At 47.1% G+C, this 17,156-nt stretch overlaps 1 protein-coding gene across 7 annotated transcripts in view; it reads left to right on the forward strand.

Annotated features, from left to right (window-relative positions):
• SNED1 (sushi, nidogen and EGF like domains 1) overlaps positions 1 to 17,156 on the forward strand; it is an 88,034-nt gene that overhangs the window by 16,789 nt on the left and 54,089 nt on the right. For all 7 annotated transcript variants that reach the window (XR_004176730.1, XR_002516458.2, XR_004176731.1 and 4 more), the window contains exons 2-3: positions 13,403 to 13,690; positions 16,651 to 16,791. Coding sequence is in view for 3 of the 7 variants with exons in the window: in XM_003908192.4 (XP_003908241.3) it covers positions 13,403 to 13,690; positions 16,651 to 16,791 (429 nt within the window). In the remaining 4 variants the exon portion in view is untranslated. The remainder of the gene's footprint in view (positions 1 to 13,402; positions 13,691 to 16,650; positions 16,792 to 17,156) is intronic.

Below are 17,156 nucleotides of genomic sequence, written 5' to 3' on the forward strand. Positions count from 1 at the left end.
TATGAACCTAGAGTTTCTTGCTGGGAAAATTTTGAATATTCATTCAATTTAATGATTATATAAAAAGTTGCGTTGTCTATTTCTACTTACATTTGGCAAGTAGCTTTCCCTCCCTCCCTCCTTTCTTCCTTCCTTTCTTTCTTTCTTCTTTCTATCTTTCTTTTCTTCTTTCGATGGAGTTTTTGCTCTTGTTGCCCAGGCTAGAGTTCAGTGGCACAATCTCAGCTCTCCACAACCTCTGCCTCCCCGGTTCAAGCAATTCTCCTGCCTCAGCCTCCCGAGTAGCTGGGATTACAGGCATGTGCCTCCACGCCCGGCTAATTTTGTATTTTTAGTAGAGACGGGATTTCTCCATATTGGTCAGGGTGGTCTCGAACTCCCAACCTTAGGTGATCCACCCACCTTGGCCTCTCAAAGTGCCGGGATTCCAGGCGTGAGCCACTGCACCCGGCCAAGTTGCATTTTTGTAGAAAATTTTTTGTTTTATATAAAATGTCAGGATTGTACCCTTCTTACAAGCTAACAAGTTGCCCTGTTACTGGTTCATGGGTGCTGGCAGAAAGCATGAGACTCCCACGTTGGAGCCTCATGGCACATCAAGTAGCAAGAGCGGTTTGTGTTGGTTTCTGTTGCTGTCCAGGTCCTGCCAGCATGGCATGGAGGGGCAAGGAGATGCCATGCACAGTGGGTTTGCATCACAGCCAAGAAACACGGAGCCTGGGGAATGCGGCTGTTCCAGAGCAAGCCTGCTGTTTGCCCCCACGGCGACAGTTCATCCCTCAAGGTGGATCTCTGCAAACACAACCCTAAGAAATGACCCAGACAAAGAGTGGACAGGGCTTTGTATTCTCTTGTAGTTGGCAAAAAAGTGCAGAGGCACAGCAGAGTGCCTCTCCTACCAAGCTACCTCCTCAGCCCCACACATTCTTGACCAAATTCAAATGTTCACACCAGCGTATGCCACGCCGGCAGCCAGAACCAAATCCTTCTGATCTCCTCCCACGGCAAGTGGGCGAAGGCTGCTGTCCACAGGAATCCCACAGCAGGACCTCAACTGTGACCCTCAGGGGTCCAGGCACAGCCAGCTGCTAAGAGTGCTGCAGAGCCCCGCAGGTCAAATTTGAGAGAGCCAGGATGCCGTCTAAGGCCTGGCTGTTGTCCTTGTGGCCCATGCAAAGAGTTTGACTGCCCAGTTGACGCCACCGTCAATAATTACAGAGGCAATGAATGAGCCAAAAAAGCGGCTCCCGCTAGGATGACCAACTCGTCCTGGTTTATCCAGAATTGAAAGTCTCATGTCCCGGGGACCCCCTCGGTTCAAGGCTAACCAAGGTAGTGGGTACCTTGATCCCTTTCCCGACTGGAGAGGCATTCCAAGGCTCACTCCCTCCCAGGTAACACGCAACCCGAGTCGCTCTGTCTAAGGTTCGCCATTCACCTTGCCGTGGTCCCTGCTGTGCTGATTTGGTTAAGGTTTTTTGCCATGTCGCCACACATTTGCAGCTTTGACCACCCTACACGATGTAACCCACAGGCGCTCAGACGACGGGGAAGCTATGAATTCAAGTCAGTAAGACGGAAGCGAGGTTGTGCCCACACATGCACTTACGGGGGGTATGCTTGGGTGCAGATACCACCTGCATCCACAGGACGGAGGTGGGGAACCCAGCGCAGGCCAGGTTGCCAGCACGGCAGCAGCCTGACTCAGGAGGGCCATGGGGCACCTTGCCAGGTGCTGGATTTAAGGGGCAAAGAACATTCATTGTTCACTCAGCCCCCTGCACCTCCCGGGGTATAAGGTGGTCCCTGGTCAGGAGCCAGGACTGGCGCTCTCCCTCCTCAACCAGGAAGCCAGAATGTACATCCCAGGAACTTTCACTCACCTTTCCCCAGTTTGTCCCCAGCTCACACCCAGACCTGTCAAAGGGCAGTGCGGGCACAAGGCCAGCAGGAGCACCTGTATGAGAGCCACAGAGATGCCCTGCTCCCAGGCTGGCACCCGCGGACCATCGTAGATGAACCCAGCTAGCAGTGCCCTCAACCAACCCACCCACATGTTCATGACCCAGGACTGTGTCAGCTCCACAGGAGTACCCAGGTGGCCAAACCAGAGCTGAGTGTGAATTCCTGAGGCCCCTTTTTGGCCAGGCTGCTGCCTGGAGAGCAAACCAACCAGGTGGGCTGGGGCAGCTATCGGGGAAAGAGCTGTATCAGGCCCAGCAATGGTCGGGGCCAAACCCCAAGGCTTCCAGGTAGGTCTGTGTCACCCTGCAGAAGCCCCACCTTTTGTCCTGTTCATTACCCAAAGGGCGGCCAAGCAGAGAAGAACCCTTTTGGATGACGGGATGACCGTGTTCAGGACCAGACTGCCCGCCCATAGTGTGTGGACCAGGAGCAGATGCCCATGGTGTGTGGACCAGGAGCAGGTGCCCATGGTGTGTGGACCAGGAGCAGGTGCCCATGGTGTGTGGACCAGGAGCAGGCAGGGAGGCCGAGGCAGGAGTCTTTCAGAGTTGATTTTTGAGGAGGCTGATCTAGGGCTTGAAAATGCCAGGAGCCTGTGGATGGGAGGGATCCTGGAATGTCCATCCCTACATGATTAGTGACCCATGGCTGAGTGACCTGAGACAAAGGGGGCATCACTGTTCAATGCAAATTGTCCAGAAAGTCAAAAGCGCTCAGCAGTGTGGCCAGGGTGGGCTGATTGGACTGGAACGGCAGCACAATAACCTGGAGAGTGGAGACCCCACTGGTTGTCCTGGGGGCAGGGGCGGGTGTCCGCCACAGTGAGACAGGCAGGCCAGCTTCTGTCAGGAGACATTAGCCTGGTATGTGGAAGTTGCTTTTGCCAACTCATGCACGCCAACTCACACAGGCAGCATGGGGTCCCTGTCATCGCCTAGTCCATGATGATGGCTGCATGGCCAGTTCTGGCCCAAGAGGGATCCAAGAGGCAGCGCGGTCCAGTCAGGGAGCACCCTCACCATAGGCAGCTACATGAGCAGCCCAGGCTGTCGAATCGGTGGCCAGGATTTGTTTGCACGCCAGTGGGCCCCAAATGTGAGGGTGTTAGTGTCTCAGGCTGTGGTCTTCCAAGTGGCAGACCAGACTGCAGACCGGGGCAGCAGGCTTTTTCTGTAGAGGGCCAGGTAATGACAATTTTCAGCTTCTCAGGCTATAGGGTCTCCGCTGTTGTCACAAAAAAGCAGCCATAGACAGTAAGTACATGAGTGCGCTCAGCCGTGCTCCCACAAACCCTGTTTCTGAAGCCAGGCTGGGATCCACAAAGGATGGATGGTCACATCTGACCTAAGGCCTGTTTGTGTATGACCTGTGAACTAAGAATGTTCTTAATATTTTTAAAGGGCTTCAAAAACAAAAAGAACAAAAAAGAATATGCAACAGAGACCACGTGTGGTCCACAGGGCCAGAAATATTTTCGATCTGTCCCTTCCCAGAAAGTCTGCTGGCCCCTGGACAAACCAGACCATTTGCAACAACCAAAATTCAGTAAAACTTCAATGTTTCTGGTCCTTAAGAGTCCTAAGGCCAGGGTGGCAGCTTCCAGCCCAGCCCCAGTACTCACTGGTCTTCTGCTGTCTCCCAGAGTTGGCGCTGGGGCTGGACAGCCACTGCCCAGGGGATGCCATTGGGCTCCAGCTTAGCCGGACCATCTTTGAACCAGGCCCAGGCATTGGGGGCCCTGTGACTTGAGTACCCCACAGAGCCAGGGGCTCACTTCAGGCACTGGACCGAAAGGTGAGCTTCCCCAAAGGGGTAGCTGCCAGTTTTTCTTGTAAATCCAAGATGTCTCTTGGCTTTGGTACTCTTGATCATACCATTTCCTTTAGGCCACCAGGAGCTGTTGGGCACTGCCCTTATGTGATCAAGTTTAAAAGCCCCCAAAATGGGGGTGTCAGGTCAGTGAGTCACAAAGCCTTCATGGGTCATGCTCTTTTTCTACAAGTGCTCGCTGCAGGCCAGTAGCTACCCCGCCTTAATGGGGATGCAGGGGGGTCCTGCCCTGGGCAGGGGCTGCTGCTGGACTGGGAAATGGCCTCTCGACTCCAGCGGGCTTCCCTTCTCTTAGTCTACACGCTGTTTCTGCAGAAGGAACAGAGGCAGGGAGAGGCCATCTACGGGTCCCCTCTTACCTCTGCATGCCACAGTCCCCGAAAGTCCCCTGACACTACAGGACGGGAACACACAGGCAGGAAACACCATGTCAACAGCAGTTCCACCTTCAGGTGTGAAAGCCGCGCACACCCAAGTTCCATCCTCAAGCTCACTTAAGCATCCCCACTGCAACCGCCTCACTGTAATTCTAGTGCCTTCTTCCCTGTGGGAGCACCTCCAAGGGGTTTAGCATGCATAGGAGTTGGGGGCTCAGCACAGCTGTCCGGGACCACAAGAGTAGAGAGTGTCGCAGAAGTGCTGGGCCACTTGCCCCCTCCAGCTGTTAGCCCCTTGTGAGTGCCCATTCCTCTTCCCCACCCCTGCACTTCCCGCATCCAGAAAGGGTCCAGGCTCAGAGGCTCCTCCCTTCCTTTGTCCCTCCCTCCCTGTTTATTCACACACCATTCTGTTCAGTCTTTTAAAGTATACAAATCAGTGGCTTTTCATATATGTACAGAGTTGTATATCCATCACCACAATCCATTTTGGAACATTTTTCCTTACCCTGAATAGAAACCCCATGCCCTTTAGCTCTCACACCCCAGCCCCCCATCCACTGCAGCTCCAGACAGTCACAATCTATGTTCTGTCTCCCCTCGATTTGTCTGTTCTGGACATTTCTTACAAATAGAGTCATAGTCTTTTGGGACTGGCTTCTTTAGTGTTTTCAAAGTTTATTCATGTTGTAGCATGGATCAGTACTTCGTTTCTTTTTATTGCCAAATAATATTTTATTTGTTTTTATATATCCATTCATTAGTTGATGGATATTGGGATTGGTTCTACTTATTTGGCTATTACGAATAAAGCTGCTGTGAATATTTACGTAAACATTTTTGTGTGGACATGTTTCCATTTTCTTGAGTATATATGGTAGTGTAAGTGGAATTGCTGGTGTGTATATTAATGCTTTGTTTAATTATTTGAGGAAATGCCAGACCATTTCCAAAGCAGCTGTACCATTTGGGTTCCAATTTCTCATCAACACTGGTTATTATCTGTTTTTTTCATTACAGCCATCCTGCCAGGTGAAAAGTGGTACCTTGCTTGTGTTTTCAATCTCCCTTTCCCTAATGGTTAATGCTGTCAAGCATCTTTTTGTATGTTATTGGCTCCTTCTAAATCTGCTCTAGAATAATGCCTATTGAAGTTTTTATTATTGAGTTGTAATAGTACTTTATATCTTCTAGATATATATCCCTTATCCAATTATGATTTGCAGGTACTTTCTCTCATCCTGTGGGTTGTCTTTTCATTTCCTAAAGGTGTCCTTTGAAACACAAATGTTTTTAATTCTGATAATATTCAGTTCATCTATTTTTTCTTTTGTTGCCTGTGCTTTTGGTGTCATATCCAAGAAACCATGGGATAATCCAAGGTCACAAAGATTTATACCCCTGTTTTATTCTAAGAGTTTTATAATTTTAGTTCTTTTTTTTTTTTTTTTTTGAGACGGAGTCTCGCTCAGTCGCCCAGGCTGGAGTGCAGTGGCCGGATCTCAGCTCACTGCAAGCTCCGCCTCCCGGGTCTACGCCATTCTCCTGCCTCAGCCTCCCGAGTAGCTGGGACTACAGGCGCCCGCCACCTCGCCCGGCTAGTTTTTTTGTATTTTTTAGTAGAGATGGGGTTTCCCGTGTTCGCCAGGATGGTCTTGATCTCCTGACCTCGTGATCCGCCCGTCTCGGCCTCCCAAAGTGCTGGGATTACAGGCTTGAGCCACCGCGCCCGGCCCGTAATTTTAGTTCTTACATTAGGTCTTTGATCCATCTTGAGTTAATTTTTGTATGTGGTGTGAGGTAGGGGTCTAGCTTTATACTTTTCATAGGGATATCCAGTTTTACCAGCACCATTTGTTGAAGATACTGTTCTTTCCCCCACTGAATAGCCTTGGCACCCTTGTCATGACAACAGCCAAATCTAGTGGCCTTGTTTCCAGCCTTCCTCTCACTGCTCAGCTTCATCAACAGGTAGGATATAGAGGAACCTCACTCTCCCCACCCCACACCACTGCAAACACTTAATACTTGTGGAGAGCATTCTCCACTGGGATCTTGGAAGACTTCTCATTTCTCCTAACATGAGCTATGGTGGCCTTTGTCCTTCCTCTTCCAGAAAGTCATTATTCTGTCATGCTAACATTCCCCCCTCCATTGTTTCTTCTTAAGCCAGTTTTGGTAAGCTGCATTCTTCAAGAAAAGTTTCTATTTTACCTAAAATTTTTGAAAGTATTGTTATAAAGATGTTGATAAAATCCTCTGATTACCTTCTTTGATAGCATCAGGGGCTGAAATGGTAGCCTCTTTTTCATCCTAAGCAGTTTGTGCCTTCTCTTTCTTACTTGATCACTCTCACCAGAGGTATATCTATTTTATTCGTTTATTTTCTTATTTTATTTATATATATTTTTTTGAGATGGAGTCTCATTCTGTCACCCAGGCTGGAGTGCAATGGTGCATCTCCACTCACTGCAAGCTCTGCCTCCCAGGTTCACGCCATTCTCCAGCCTCAGCCTCCCACGTAGCTGGGACTACAGGCACCCGCCACCACACCCAGCTAATTTTTTGTATTTTTTTAGTAGACATGGGATTTCACCATGTTAGCCAGTACGGTCTCGATCTCCTGACCTTGTGATCCGCTTGCCTCGGCCTCTCAAAGTGCTGGAATTAAAGGCGTGAGCCACTGCACCTGGTCTATTTTATTAGTTTAAACAAGTTTGGGCTTTGTTGGTGATTCTCTTTATTCAGTATTTGTTTTATATTTTTTTAACTTCTGCTCTTAATTTTTATTTTTTTATTCTCTTACATAGGAGTTTAATATATATTATTTTATTTACTAAACTTTGTTTAGTATATTTGCTTACTATATATGAGTTTGTTTGCTAAATATTGTGTTTATTTACTATATATAGATACTAAAATATGCATGCAATGCTATAAATTTCCATTGAAGTTCTGCTTTCTCCACATCCTCACAAGTTTTTGCTAAATAGCGTTTTTGTTATATTTCTTTATACAGTTATTTATATTTCTGTTTTCTTTTTGCCTCCATTTCCTGGTGATGAGAATTTTTATTTTTTAACTTCTACTTTTTAAGTTATTATTTCTAGTATAATTACGCTATGGATAAAGAACAAGCTCTATAAGTTTTGCAGTCATTTGAAATTTGTTGGCAATTGCTTTATGGCCCAATATGTGGTTAAAAAAAAAAAAAGGTTCCATTTGTGATATCTGTTAAGTCATTTATTATTTGCCTTGTTCAGATTTTCTTTATTCTGACATATTATCTTTGTCCGTGCCTGGTCTGGTCTTTTACTAGAGAAGATACATTGAATATCCCACCATGATTGTGAGTTGAACTATTTCCTTTTGTCAAATTTTCATTTATATGTGCTGAGGCCTTGCTATTGGGTATACACAAATGCAGAGCTCTTATATCTTTATCATGATGAAGTAGATCCTCTTTACTTCTAGCAGTGCTTTTTGCCTTATGGCCTTTTTAATCTGATAATAATATAATTATACCAGCTCTTGCTTTTGATTGGCATTTGGATAGTATATCTTTAAACTGGAACATTTAATTCATTTTCTCTTTTTTTTTTGACAGACTTGCTCTGTGGCCCAGGCTGGGGTGCAGTGGTACGATCTCTGCTGCAGCCTCCACCCCGCAGGTTCAAGCAATTCTCCTACCTCAGCCTCCTAAGTAGTTGAGGAGGTGGCATGTGCCACCACACCCAGCTAATTTTTGTATTTTTAGTAGAAACGGGATTTCACCATGTTGGCCATGGCTGGTCTCAAACGCCTGACCTCAAGTGCCTGCCTGGGCCTCCCAAAGTCCTGGGATTACAGGCGTGAGCCACCATGCCCAACCTTATTCATTTTCATTCAGTGCATGTCTGGTGTAGTTGTATTTCACTCTACTACTTTTTTTTTTTTTTTGACAGAGTCTCACTCTGTCACCCAGGCTAGAGTGCAGTGGCGCTATCTTGGCTCACTGCAACCTCTACCTCCCAGGTTCAAGCCATTCTTCTGCCTCAGCCTCCCAAGTAGCTGGGACTACAGGTGCCTGCCACCACACCCAGCTAATTTTTTTTTTTTTTTTTTTTTGTATTTTTAGTAGAGACGGGGTTTCGATATGTTGGCCAGGCTGGTCTTGAACTCCTGACCTTGTGATCCACCCACCTCAGCCTCCCAAAGTGCTGGGATTACAGGTGTAAGCCACCACACCCAGCCACTCTGCTATCTTTTTTGTGCAAAATTTCCCACCTGTTTTATATTTTTTTCTCTCCTTTCTTGCCATGTTTTATGTTGAGTATTTTAATCATGCCATATTTTATTTTATTTTATTTATTTTTGAGACAGAGTCTCGCTCTGTTGCTCAGGCTGGAGTGCAATGGTGTGATCTTGGCTTACTGCAAACTCTGCCTCCCAGGTTCAAGCAATTCTCCTGCCTCAGCCTCCCAAGGAGCTGGGATTATTGGCACCTGCCACCACGCCTAGCTAATTTTTTTTTTTTTTTTTTTTTTGTATTTTTAGTAGAGATGGGGTTTCACCATGTTGGCCAGGCTGGTCTCAAACTCCTGACCTCAGGTGATCCACCTGCCTCAGCCTCCCAAAGGGTTGGAATTGCAGGCATGAGCCACTGTGCCCGGCCAATCATGCCGTATTATCCCCTCTATCAGTATGGAATATGGACACTGTTTCTATTCTTTTGGTGATTACCCTAGACCTCGGGTCCCCAACCCCTGGGGCTGCAGACCAGTACTGGTCTGTGGCCTCATAGCAGGCAGCAAGCAGCAGGAGAGTGAGCATTACCACCTGAGTCTGCCTCCTGTCAGATCAGTGGTGGTATTTGACTCTAATAGGAGCACAAACCCTACTGTGAACTGCGCATGTGAGGGATCTAGGCTGTACGCTCCTTATGAGACTAACTAATACCTGATGATGTAAGGTGGAACAGTTTCTTCCGCAAACCATTCCCGCACTCCTACCCCAGTCCATGGAAAAATTGTCTTCTATGAAACTGGTCCCTGCTACCAAAAAGGTTGGGGACCACTGCCCTAGACAATACAATATATACTTTTAACTTATTAATATTCACTAGCAAGTTCATTTATACCTTTACCCTTCTCCTGGGAAATGTAATGACCTTGGAACACTTCAACATGATTTATCCTCTCTCAATGTATATTATTGTTGTGAGTTTTAATTCTATAGACTTTTTATACCATTTCATAAGGCAATATATATTATTTCTTTATATTTCATTTGCCCTTCTTTCCTTCTTGCATCTCTGATCTTACGTTTCCCTCTGACTTGAAGTTGCTCTGTTAGCATCTCTTTTAATGTGGGTCTGCTATTTATTATGTATTTACCTGAATTGTCTTCATTTTGCCTTCCATAGTAAAGGGTATTTTATCTAGATATAAGACTTTATGTTGGCAGTTGTTTTCTTTTAGCACATTGAAAATATGATTCCACTGTTTTCTAGCTTTCATTGTTGTATATGAGAAGTCAGCTGTCAGTCTACTTGCAATGCCCCTAATGGTAATCTGTTTTTTTCTTTTTAAGATTGTCTCCTTGTGAATAATTTGTGCAGCAGCAATAGAAAAAGAAAAAAAAATTAAGAATGTCTCCTTGTCATTGACCTTGTGCATTTCCAACATTTGTCTGATGTGGCTTTGTTTTTATTTTTCTAGCTAGTGAATCACTGTGATTCACTCTGTGTTCTGCATATGGCTTGATGTCTTTCATCAGTTCTGGACTCACCATTGCCTTTGTGTCTCCTTTCCTTCTGGTGCTCCAAGTTGTGCATTTGTTTGGTCATCTTACTGTTCTCCATTATGTCTCGTCCTTTCTTCTGTATTCTCCATCTTTTTGTGTCTTTTAAAATTCTGGATAGTTTCTTCTGACCTTTTAGTTTCAGTTCATAATTCTTTCTTAATGCATGAAATCCACTCTTCAATCTATCCAGTTCTTAATTTCTGTTATTTAGTTACTTATATCCTATTCATTTGGTTCTTTAAAATGTCTTTTGATTAAATAATTTACATTCCTGTTTAATTTTTTTTATCCTAATCTTTTTCTCTCAATTTTTGCATTGTGGTAAAACACATAACAAAATTTAATATCATAGCCATTTTTAAATGTATGGTTCAATGATTAAAGTACATTCACATTATTGTGTAATCATTACCACCATCCACCCACAGAATTGTTTTCATCTTTCAAAATTGAAGCTCTAATCCCATTAAATAGTAAGTCCCCATTCCCCTCTTCCTTCAACACCTGGAAACCATCTTTCTACTTTCTGTCTCTATGAATTTGACTCCTCTAGGTACCTCATATAGGTGGAATCATATGGTATTTGTCTTTCTGACTGGCTTATTTTACTTAGCATAATGTCTTTAAGGTTCAACCATGTTGTAGCCTATGACAGATTTCCTTACCTTTTTTTTTTTTTTTTTTTTTTTTTTTTTAAAGACAGCGTCTCACTCTGTCACCCAGGCTGGAGTGTGGAGTGCAGTGGCATGATCTCGGCTTACTGCAACCTCCATCTCCCAGGTTCAAGTGATTCTTGTGCTTCAGCCTCCTGAGTAGCTGGGATTACAGGTATGTGCCACCATGCCCAGCTAATTTTTGTATTTTTAGTAGAGACAGAGTTTTGCCATGTTGGCTAGGCTGGTCTTGAACTCCTGACCTCAGGTGATCCACCTGCCTCAGCCTCCAAAAGTGTTGGGATTACAGGCATGAGTCATTGTGCCTGGCCAGGATTTCCTTACTTTTAAAGGCTAAGTAATACTCGATTGTATGGATGTGCTACATTTTATTTAGCCATTCATCCTCAGTGGACACTCAGGTTCCTGCCCACTGTTAGCTATTGTGAATAATAACGCTATGAACATATGTGTACAAATACAAATCCCTTCAAGACCCTGCTTTTGATTCTTTTGGTTATAGACCCAGAAGTGGAATTGCTGGGTCATATGGTAATTCTGTTTTTAATTTTGAGGAACCACCACATTGTTTTTCACAGCAGTTGTACCATTTTCCATTCTCACCAGCAGTGCACAGGGGTTCCAATTTCTCCACATCTTCACCAACACTTGTTACTTTCCTAGGTTTGTTTTTTTAATAGCAGTGATGTTGGACATCTTTCCATGTGCTTATTGGTCATTTGTGTATCTTCTTTGGAGAAATGTCTGTTCAAGTCCTTTCTCATTTTTGAAACAAGGTTTTTTTGTTGTTGAGTTTCAGGAGTTCTCTCTAAGGATATTAATCCTTTATCAGATATATGATTTGCAAATATTTTCTGTTATTCTGTTTTCGGATTGCCTTTTTACTCTGTTAATAGTATATTTTGATGCACAAAAGTTTTTAATTTTCATGAAGTCCAATTTCTCTGTCTTTTCTTTTGTTGCCTGTGCCTTTGGTGTAATATCCAAGAAATCATTTCCAAATCCAACGTCATGAAGCTTTTGCCCTATTGTTTCTTCTAAGAGTTTTACAGTCTTAGCTCTTATGTTTAGGTTTTGGCTCTATATTGAGTTAATTTTTGTATATGGTGTGAGGTAAGGGTCCAGCTTCATCCTTTTGCATGTGGATGTCCAGTTTTCCCAGCACCATTTGTTAAAAAGACTGTCCTTTCCTCACTGGAATGGTCTTGGCACCCTCATGAAAATCATTTGATTATATATCAAAGGCTTATTTCTGGGTTCTGTTTTATTCCATCAGTCTGTACATCTGTCTTTATGCCAGTACCACACTGATTACTGCAGATTTGTAGTAAGTTTTGAAATCTGTACGTGTAAGTCCTCCAATATCGTACTTCCTTTCCAAGATTGTTTTGACTATTCTCCTGATAAAATTCTAAAGTTTGCATTGATCTCTTTGAACCTAGTTATTTTAATTCCAGTATCTGCGGTTTCTCTCGTTTCTGTCTATTTCTCTTGGTGGTATCATGCTTCCTTGGGTAGCTGATTATCTTTGACTGTGTCCTGGATTGTGTATTTGAAAAATTATTTGCAGGAATAACTTGAGGCCTAAGATGATGCCATCTTCCTCTAGAGAGGGTTTTCCTTTGCCTCTGTGTAGAAGGCAGAGGTGCTGCCACTCTGGGACCCCCTTATTGCCCGTTCCAGACTTCACCCAAAGGGGAAGTCCAGAGGGTCTTTTCTGAAAGCATGGTTCTGGTCACATTCTTGCCAGTAGCAAATAATGACAGCATAGAGCTGACCACTGTGATCAGCGGCGCAGTCACCTCAGTGACTCACCTCAGTGACTGGTGAGGGCCCACTTCCTGGGCCATAGATGGCGTCTTCTTATGTATCCTCCCATGGCAGAAGGCAGCTCTCTGGGGCTTCTTTTACTAGGGCACTCATCCCATTCACCAGGGCTCTACCTTTATTGCCTAATCACCTCCCAGAGTCCCCACCTGCTAACACCATCTCTTTGGGAGTTAGGATCTCAACATAGGAATTTGGGGGGACAAAACATTCCAGCCATAGCCCCTTCTGGTAAGTAAGAAAACCAGAGCACAGGGAGGTCGGCAGCTGAGCTGCGTCATGGATGGATGCACAGCCAGTGGCATGAGTGTGGGGCCAGGATTGAAGCATGTACATCTCACTGCAGAGGTGCTGCTCAGAAACCTTTTGGGGCTCCCCACTGCCTGGAGGCCAAGCACAGGCTCCCCCACTTGGCCACTGCAGCCCTTCTAGCCTCCCCAGCCATGCTGGCCCCTGGCCATCCCACCTCCTCTGTAGTGGGGGCACCCCTCCCCTAAGCTCACCTTGTGTGACCCCTGCTCACCCTTTCAGGCTTAGCTCAGATACTGGGGCTCCGTCTGGCCTCCTGAGGCCCCAGCTGGAGCAGAGCTGAGGAGCAGTAGCTGCTGGGCAGGCCCGAGTGCCCCACTGACTGAGGCCAGGACCCAAAGCGGGGCTTTCCTACCCCCACAGCAGCCAACCAGGGCTGGGCACTCCGCAGGGCATCAGGTACTGCATGCAGGTCAGAGCCTGTGCCCTGAGCACACAGTATGACAGGAGGGGGTGGAACAGGTCATGCTGGACCCATCTCAGGGACAGGGGACTGTCAGGCCACCCTGGGGATGCCCTGCCCAAGACTGGCTTCCCCTCAGAGGATGCCTGGTAGCAGGGGCTAGGGAGGCTGCTGGACCCACCCGCTTGCCCACAGCCCCCAGTCAATCCCCGCTCTGGCTTTCTGCCTCCCAGGTGAACAACAACGGAATCATCTCCTTCTTGAAGGAGGTTTCTCAGTTCACCCCAGTGGCCTTCCCCATTGCCAAGGACCGCTGCGTGGTGGCAGCCTTCTGGGCAGATGTGGACAACCGGCGTGCAGGCGATGTGTACTACCGGGAGGCCACCGACCCAGCCACGCTGCGCCGAGCCACGGAGGATGTCAGACACTACTTCCCCGAGCTCCTGGACTTCAATGCCACCTGGGTTTTTGTTGCCACCTGGTACCGAGTGACCTTCTTTGGAGGCAGTTCCTCATCCCCTGTGAGTCCAGGCACTTGTCCTGGGGGGGAAGGGGTGGTGTGTGTGGCTAGGGCCCAGGGTCTCCCCACACCAGGGCCCCCACTTGCTAATGTGGGTGTGGTACAGTCACTGGTCCATATCTAAGAGGGGAACATGTGGTCAAAACCACAGAGACAGGTAAGAAGAGGACACGGCCCCCACCTTCTCCAGTGCTCCTGAAAGCCACTTGCCTCCAGGAAACACCAAATTCCCCAAAGCAGCAGCTCACGCATCAGAGAGAGGCATGTGCGTTGATAGGTGTTAGGAGGATTTCCATTTGGAATGGCCCAGTACTCAAAAGGTTAAACTGGAAGGTTACTCTGTTTTTTTTGTTTTGTTTTGTTTTGTTTTATTATTATTATACTTTAAGGTTATTCTGTTTTATACTCTTCCTTGATAATGCCAAACATGACAGAAACGTTGACTCAAGAATAATCAGCCGCTTTGCAGGCCTGATGAGTTCTGGTGGGCTGACACTCCCTGACAAGGACAGCTGCCCACTCCGGTGGCAGATGTATTTACTCAGCACCTACTGTGGCCAGGCCTGCACTGGGCACTGGATCATGGCTGTGCAAGACAGACAGTGACTCCCTAGAAAAGAGGCAGTGGGTGCAGAGCTGCCATTTTCAGAGCTGTTTGTTCATGCATTTAATAAACACTTTTTTTTTTTTTTTTTTTGACGCAGTCTTGCTCTGTTGCCCAGGCTGGAGGGCAATAGCACGATCTCGGCTTACTGCAACCTCCGCCTCCCAGGTTCAAGCGATTCTCCTGCCTCAGCCTCCCGAGTAGCTAGGATTACAGGCGTGCTTTTCTATTTTTAGTAGAGAGGGGGTTTCCCCATATTGGCCAGGCTGGTCTCGAACTCCTGACCTCAGGTGATCCGCCCACCTCGGCCTCCTAATAAACACTTTTTAAGGGCACCTTCCAAATGACAGGCAAGTGTTCTAGGCACTGGGCAGACAGCCCTGGATGAAGCAGACAGGACGCATCTGCCCCATGGGGTCACTCCAGCCAGGCATCAGGAAGTGCTCAGAAGCATAACCCAGCCAGCGGCGCTTCCAGGAGCAGGTTCATTGGCAGAAAATGGACAGTTCAGCTTCATGCATCTCCTCATTGCGCCTCTCCGGCTCCCAGAGCCCCACCATGGGCCCTTACTGGCTCTAGTCCGCCCTGTCCCCTAGACGGTGCCACCACCCCAATTCTGCAGCCCTCACGTCTTCGTTTGTTTTCTGAGTGATAGCACTTACATTCACTTTCCTAAAGCAGAGCACATAGTTTCTCTAATGTTGACTTTTACATAAGTGGCATGTACACTGTATAATCACCCATCTTTCTCAGTGACTACAAACTAGCCCAGCACCAGGCGGCATGCGAATTTGTTTCACCTGCACCCCATGGCTGGACAGCTGCAATACCAGGGGCCTGAGGTGGGCACGGCATAGCTCAGGTCAGCTTATTCATGATCCTGTCTGGTACACGTGTTTAGAAGGGCAATTGTCACCTGCAGAATTCCAATTTTCCTCTCAAAACTGTACACATTCAGGCCGGGTGTGGTAGCTCACGCCTGTAATCCCAGCACTTTGGAAGGCCAAGTCAGACGGATCACCTGAGGTCAGGAGTTTGAGACCAGCCTGGCCAACATGGCGAACTCCCCTGTCTACTAAAAATACCAAAATCAGCCGGGCGTGATGGCAGGTGCCTGTAATCCCAGCTACTGGGGAGGCTGAGGCAGGAGAATTGCTTGAACCTGGGAGGCAGAGGTTGCAGTGAGCTGAGATCGCACCACTGCACTCCAGCCTGGGTGACAGAGGGAGATTCCATCTCAAAGAAAAAAAAAAAGAATCTACACATTCAATACTCTGAGGACCCACATTTAGAAGCGCCGGTTTCCTTGCACCCCAGCTGTCATTTTCCAGCTTTGTCAGCTCTATAGACAAAACAATGAGTGCTACTTTTTAACTTACACATCTTTAATTTCTAGTGGGCTGAATGTGTTCTAATATTATTGGTTACTTATATTCTACTGTGATGTGTCTGTTCATACCCTCTGACATTTTTTCTGTGATACTTTTTCTTATTGATCTGTAGTTCTTGAACTAAGGGTCTGGAAAGTTTTATCTGCCCTATGCGTTATAAATACGTTTTTCACATTACTGTTTGCCATTCAATTTGATCTTGTGGATTTTTTTAAATATTCAGAAGCCCTTTGCAGTCAAATGCATAATTCTCCCTTTTGGTTTTTGCTGTGAACAAACATCACACTTAAAAAGTCCTTTCCGTTTCCCGAGTTACATATATTCGCCTGTATTTTCTTCTAGGACTTTTCTTTCACTTTAAACCCTTACTGGATTTGGGATTTCTTTTCGTGTGTGGTGAAAGGCAGGACTCTGATCTGATTCTTTTTCAGGGGGTTTCCTGTTTGTCCCAAGATCATTTCTTAAACAGTCCTGATGCTTTGCTCGATTCTCATCTGGCGTCTCTCATCTGTACGCTGCCCACCGATATTTCCATGCAGTAGAATTCTGTGAAAACCATGAGGCCTATTAAACGCTGCAGCATGGCTCTTCCTTGGTTCTTTTTACCTTCCCTCTTTTCCGTTTTATAATTTTGCTCATTTCACACAGGAGATTGTGTAGATCTGGCTAAGGGCAGGGGACAAGGTCTGCTTCCATCTGTGGGCCCCACACCCGCCCCGGGTGCTTCACTCACCCCAGCACAGTTGTGGGTTGGGAACGGCCTCTGCTGAGTGGCAGGCTCTGGGAGACAGCAGAGGATGAGGCCACCAAGGTCCTGCCTTGGCTGCTCGTTCAGCTAGAAGACACAGACGTTGAGCAAGCCAGAGGCCCAGTGGACAATGACAGTGTGCCAGGATGGTGGACAGGGCAGGGCTTCCGTGGGCCAAGGGGAGTGCAGGGCCCTGTTCAGCCCCCTCTCCTCGGCAGGTCAACACATTCCAGACTGTGCTCATCACAGACGGCAAGCTCTCCTTCACCATCTTCAACTATGAGTCCATCGTGTGGACCACAGGCACACACGCCAGCAGCGGGGGCAACGCCACTGGCCTGGGGGGCATTGCAGCCCAGGTAGGCGAGTGCAGTGGGTGCTCTGTGTTCGGGACCCCTGCTCCCCACAGCCAGGACTGTCATGAGCTGATGAGGTAGACAGGGGCCCACCATAGGCAGACCCCCGTACCATGCAGAGGTCATCCATGACCATCCCTGAGGCCCCTCGCTGCCGGAAAACAAAGAAACATCCTCAGGCCTGAAGGCATCTTTGTCCCATTGCCCTGCCCGCCCCGCCCCTGCAGCCCCCTTGAACAGCTGTGGCAGCAACAGAAATGTCCTCTGCTCCTTGTGCCCTGCAGTCTGGCCTAGCCAGTGACCCGAGGGACCACAGCTGACAGGAAACCCCGGGTGTGGAGGGAATGAAACAGAACAATGGCCACAGG

Source organism: Papio anubis, chromosome 10 (assembly GCF_008728515.1).
Source record: "Papio anubis isolate 15944 chromosome 10, Panubis1.0, whole genome shotgun sequence".
Classification (NCBI taxonomy): Eukaryota; Metazoa; Chordata; class Mammalia; order Primates; family Cercopithecidae; genus Papio; species Papio anubis.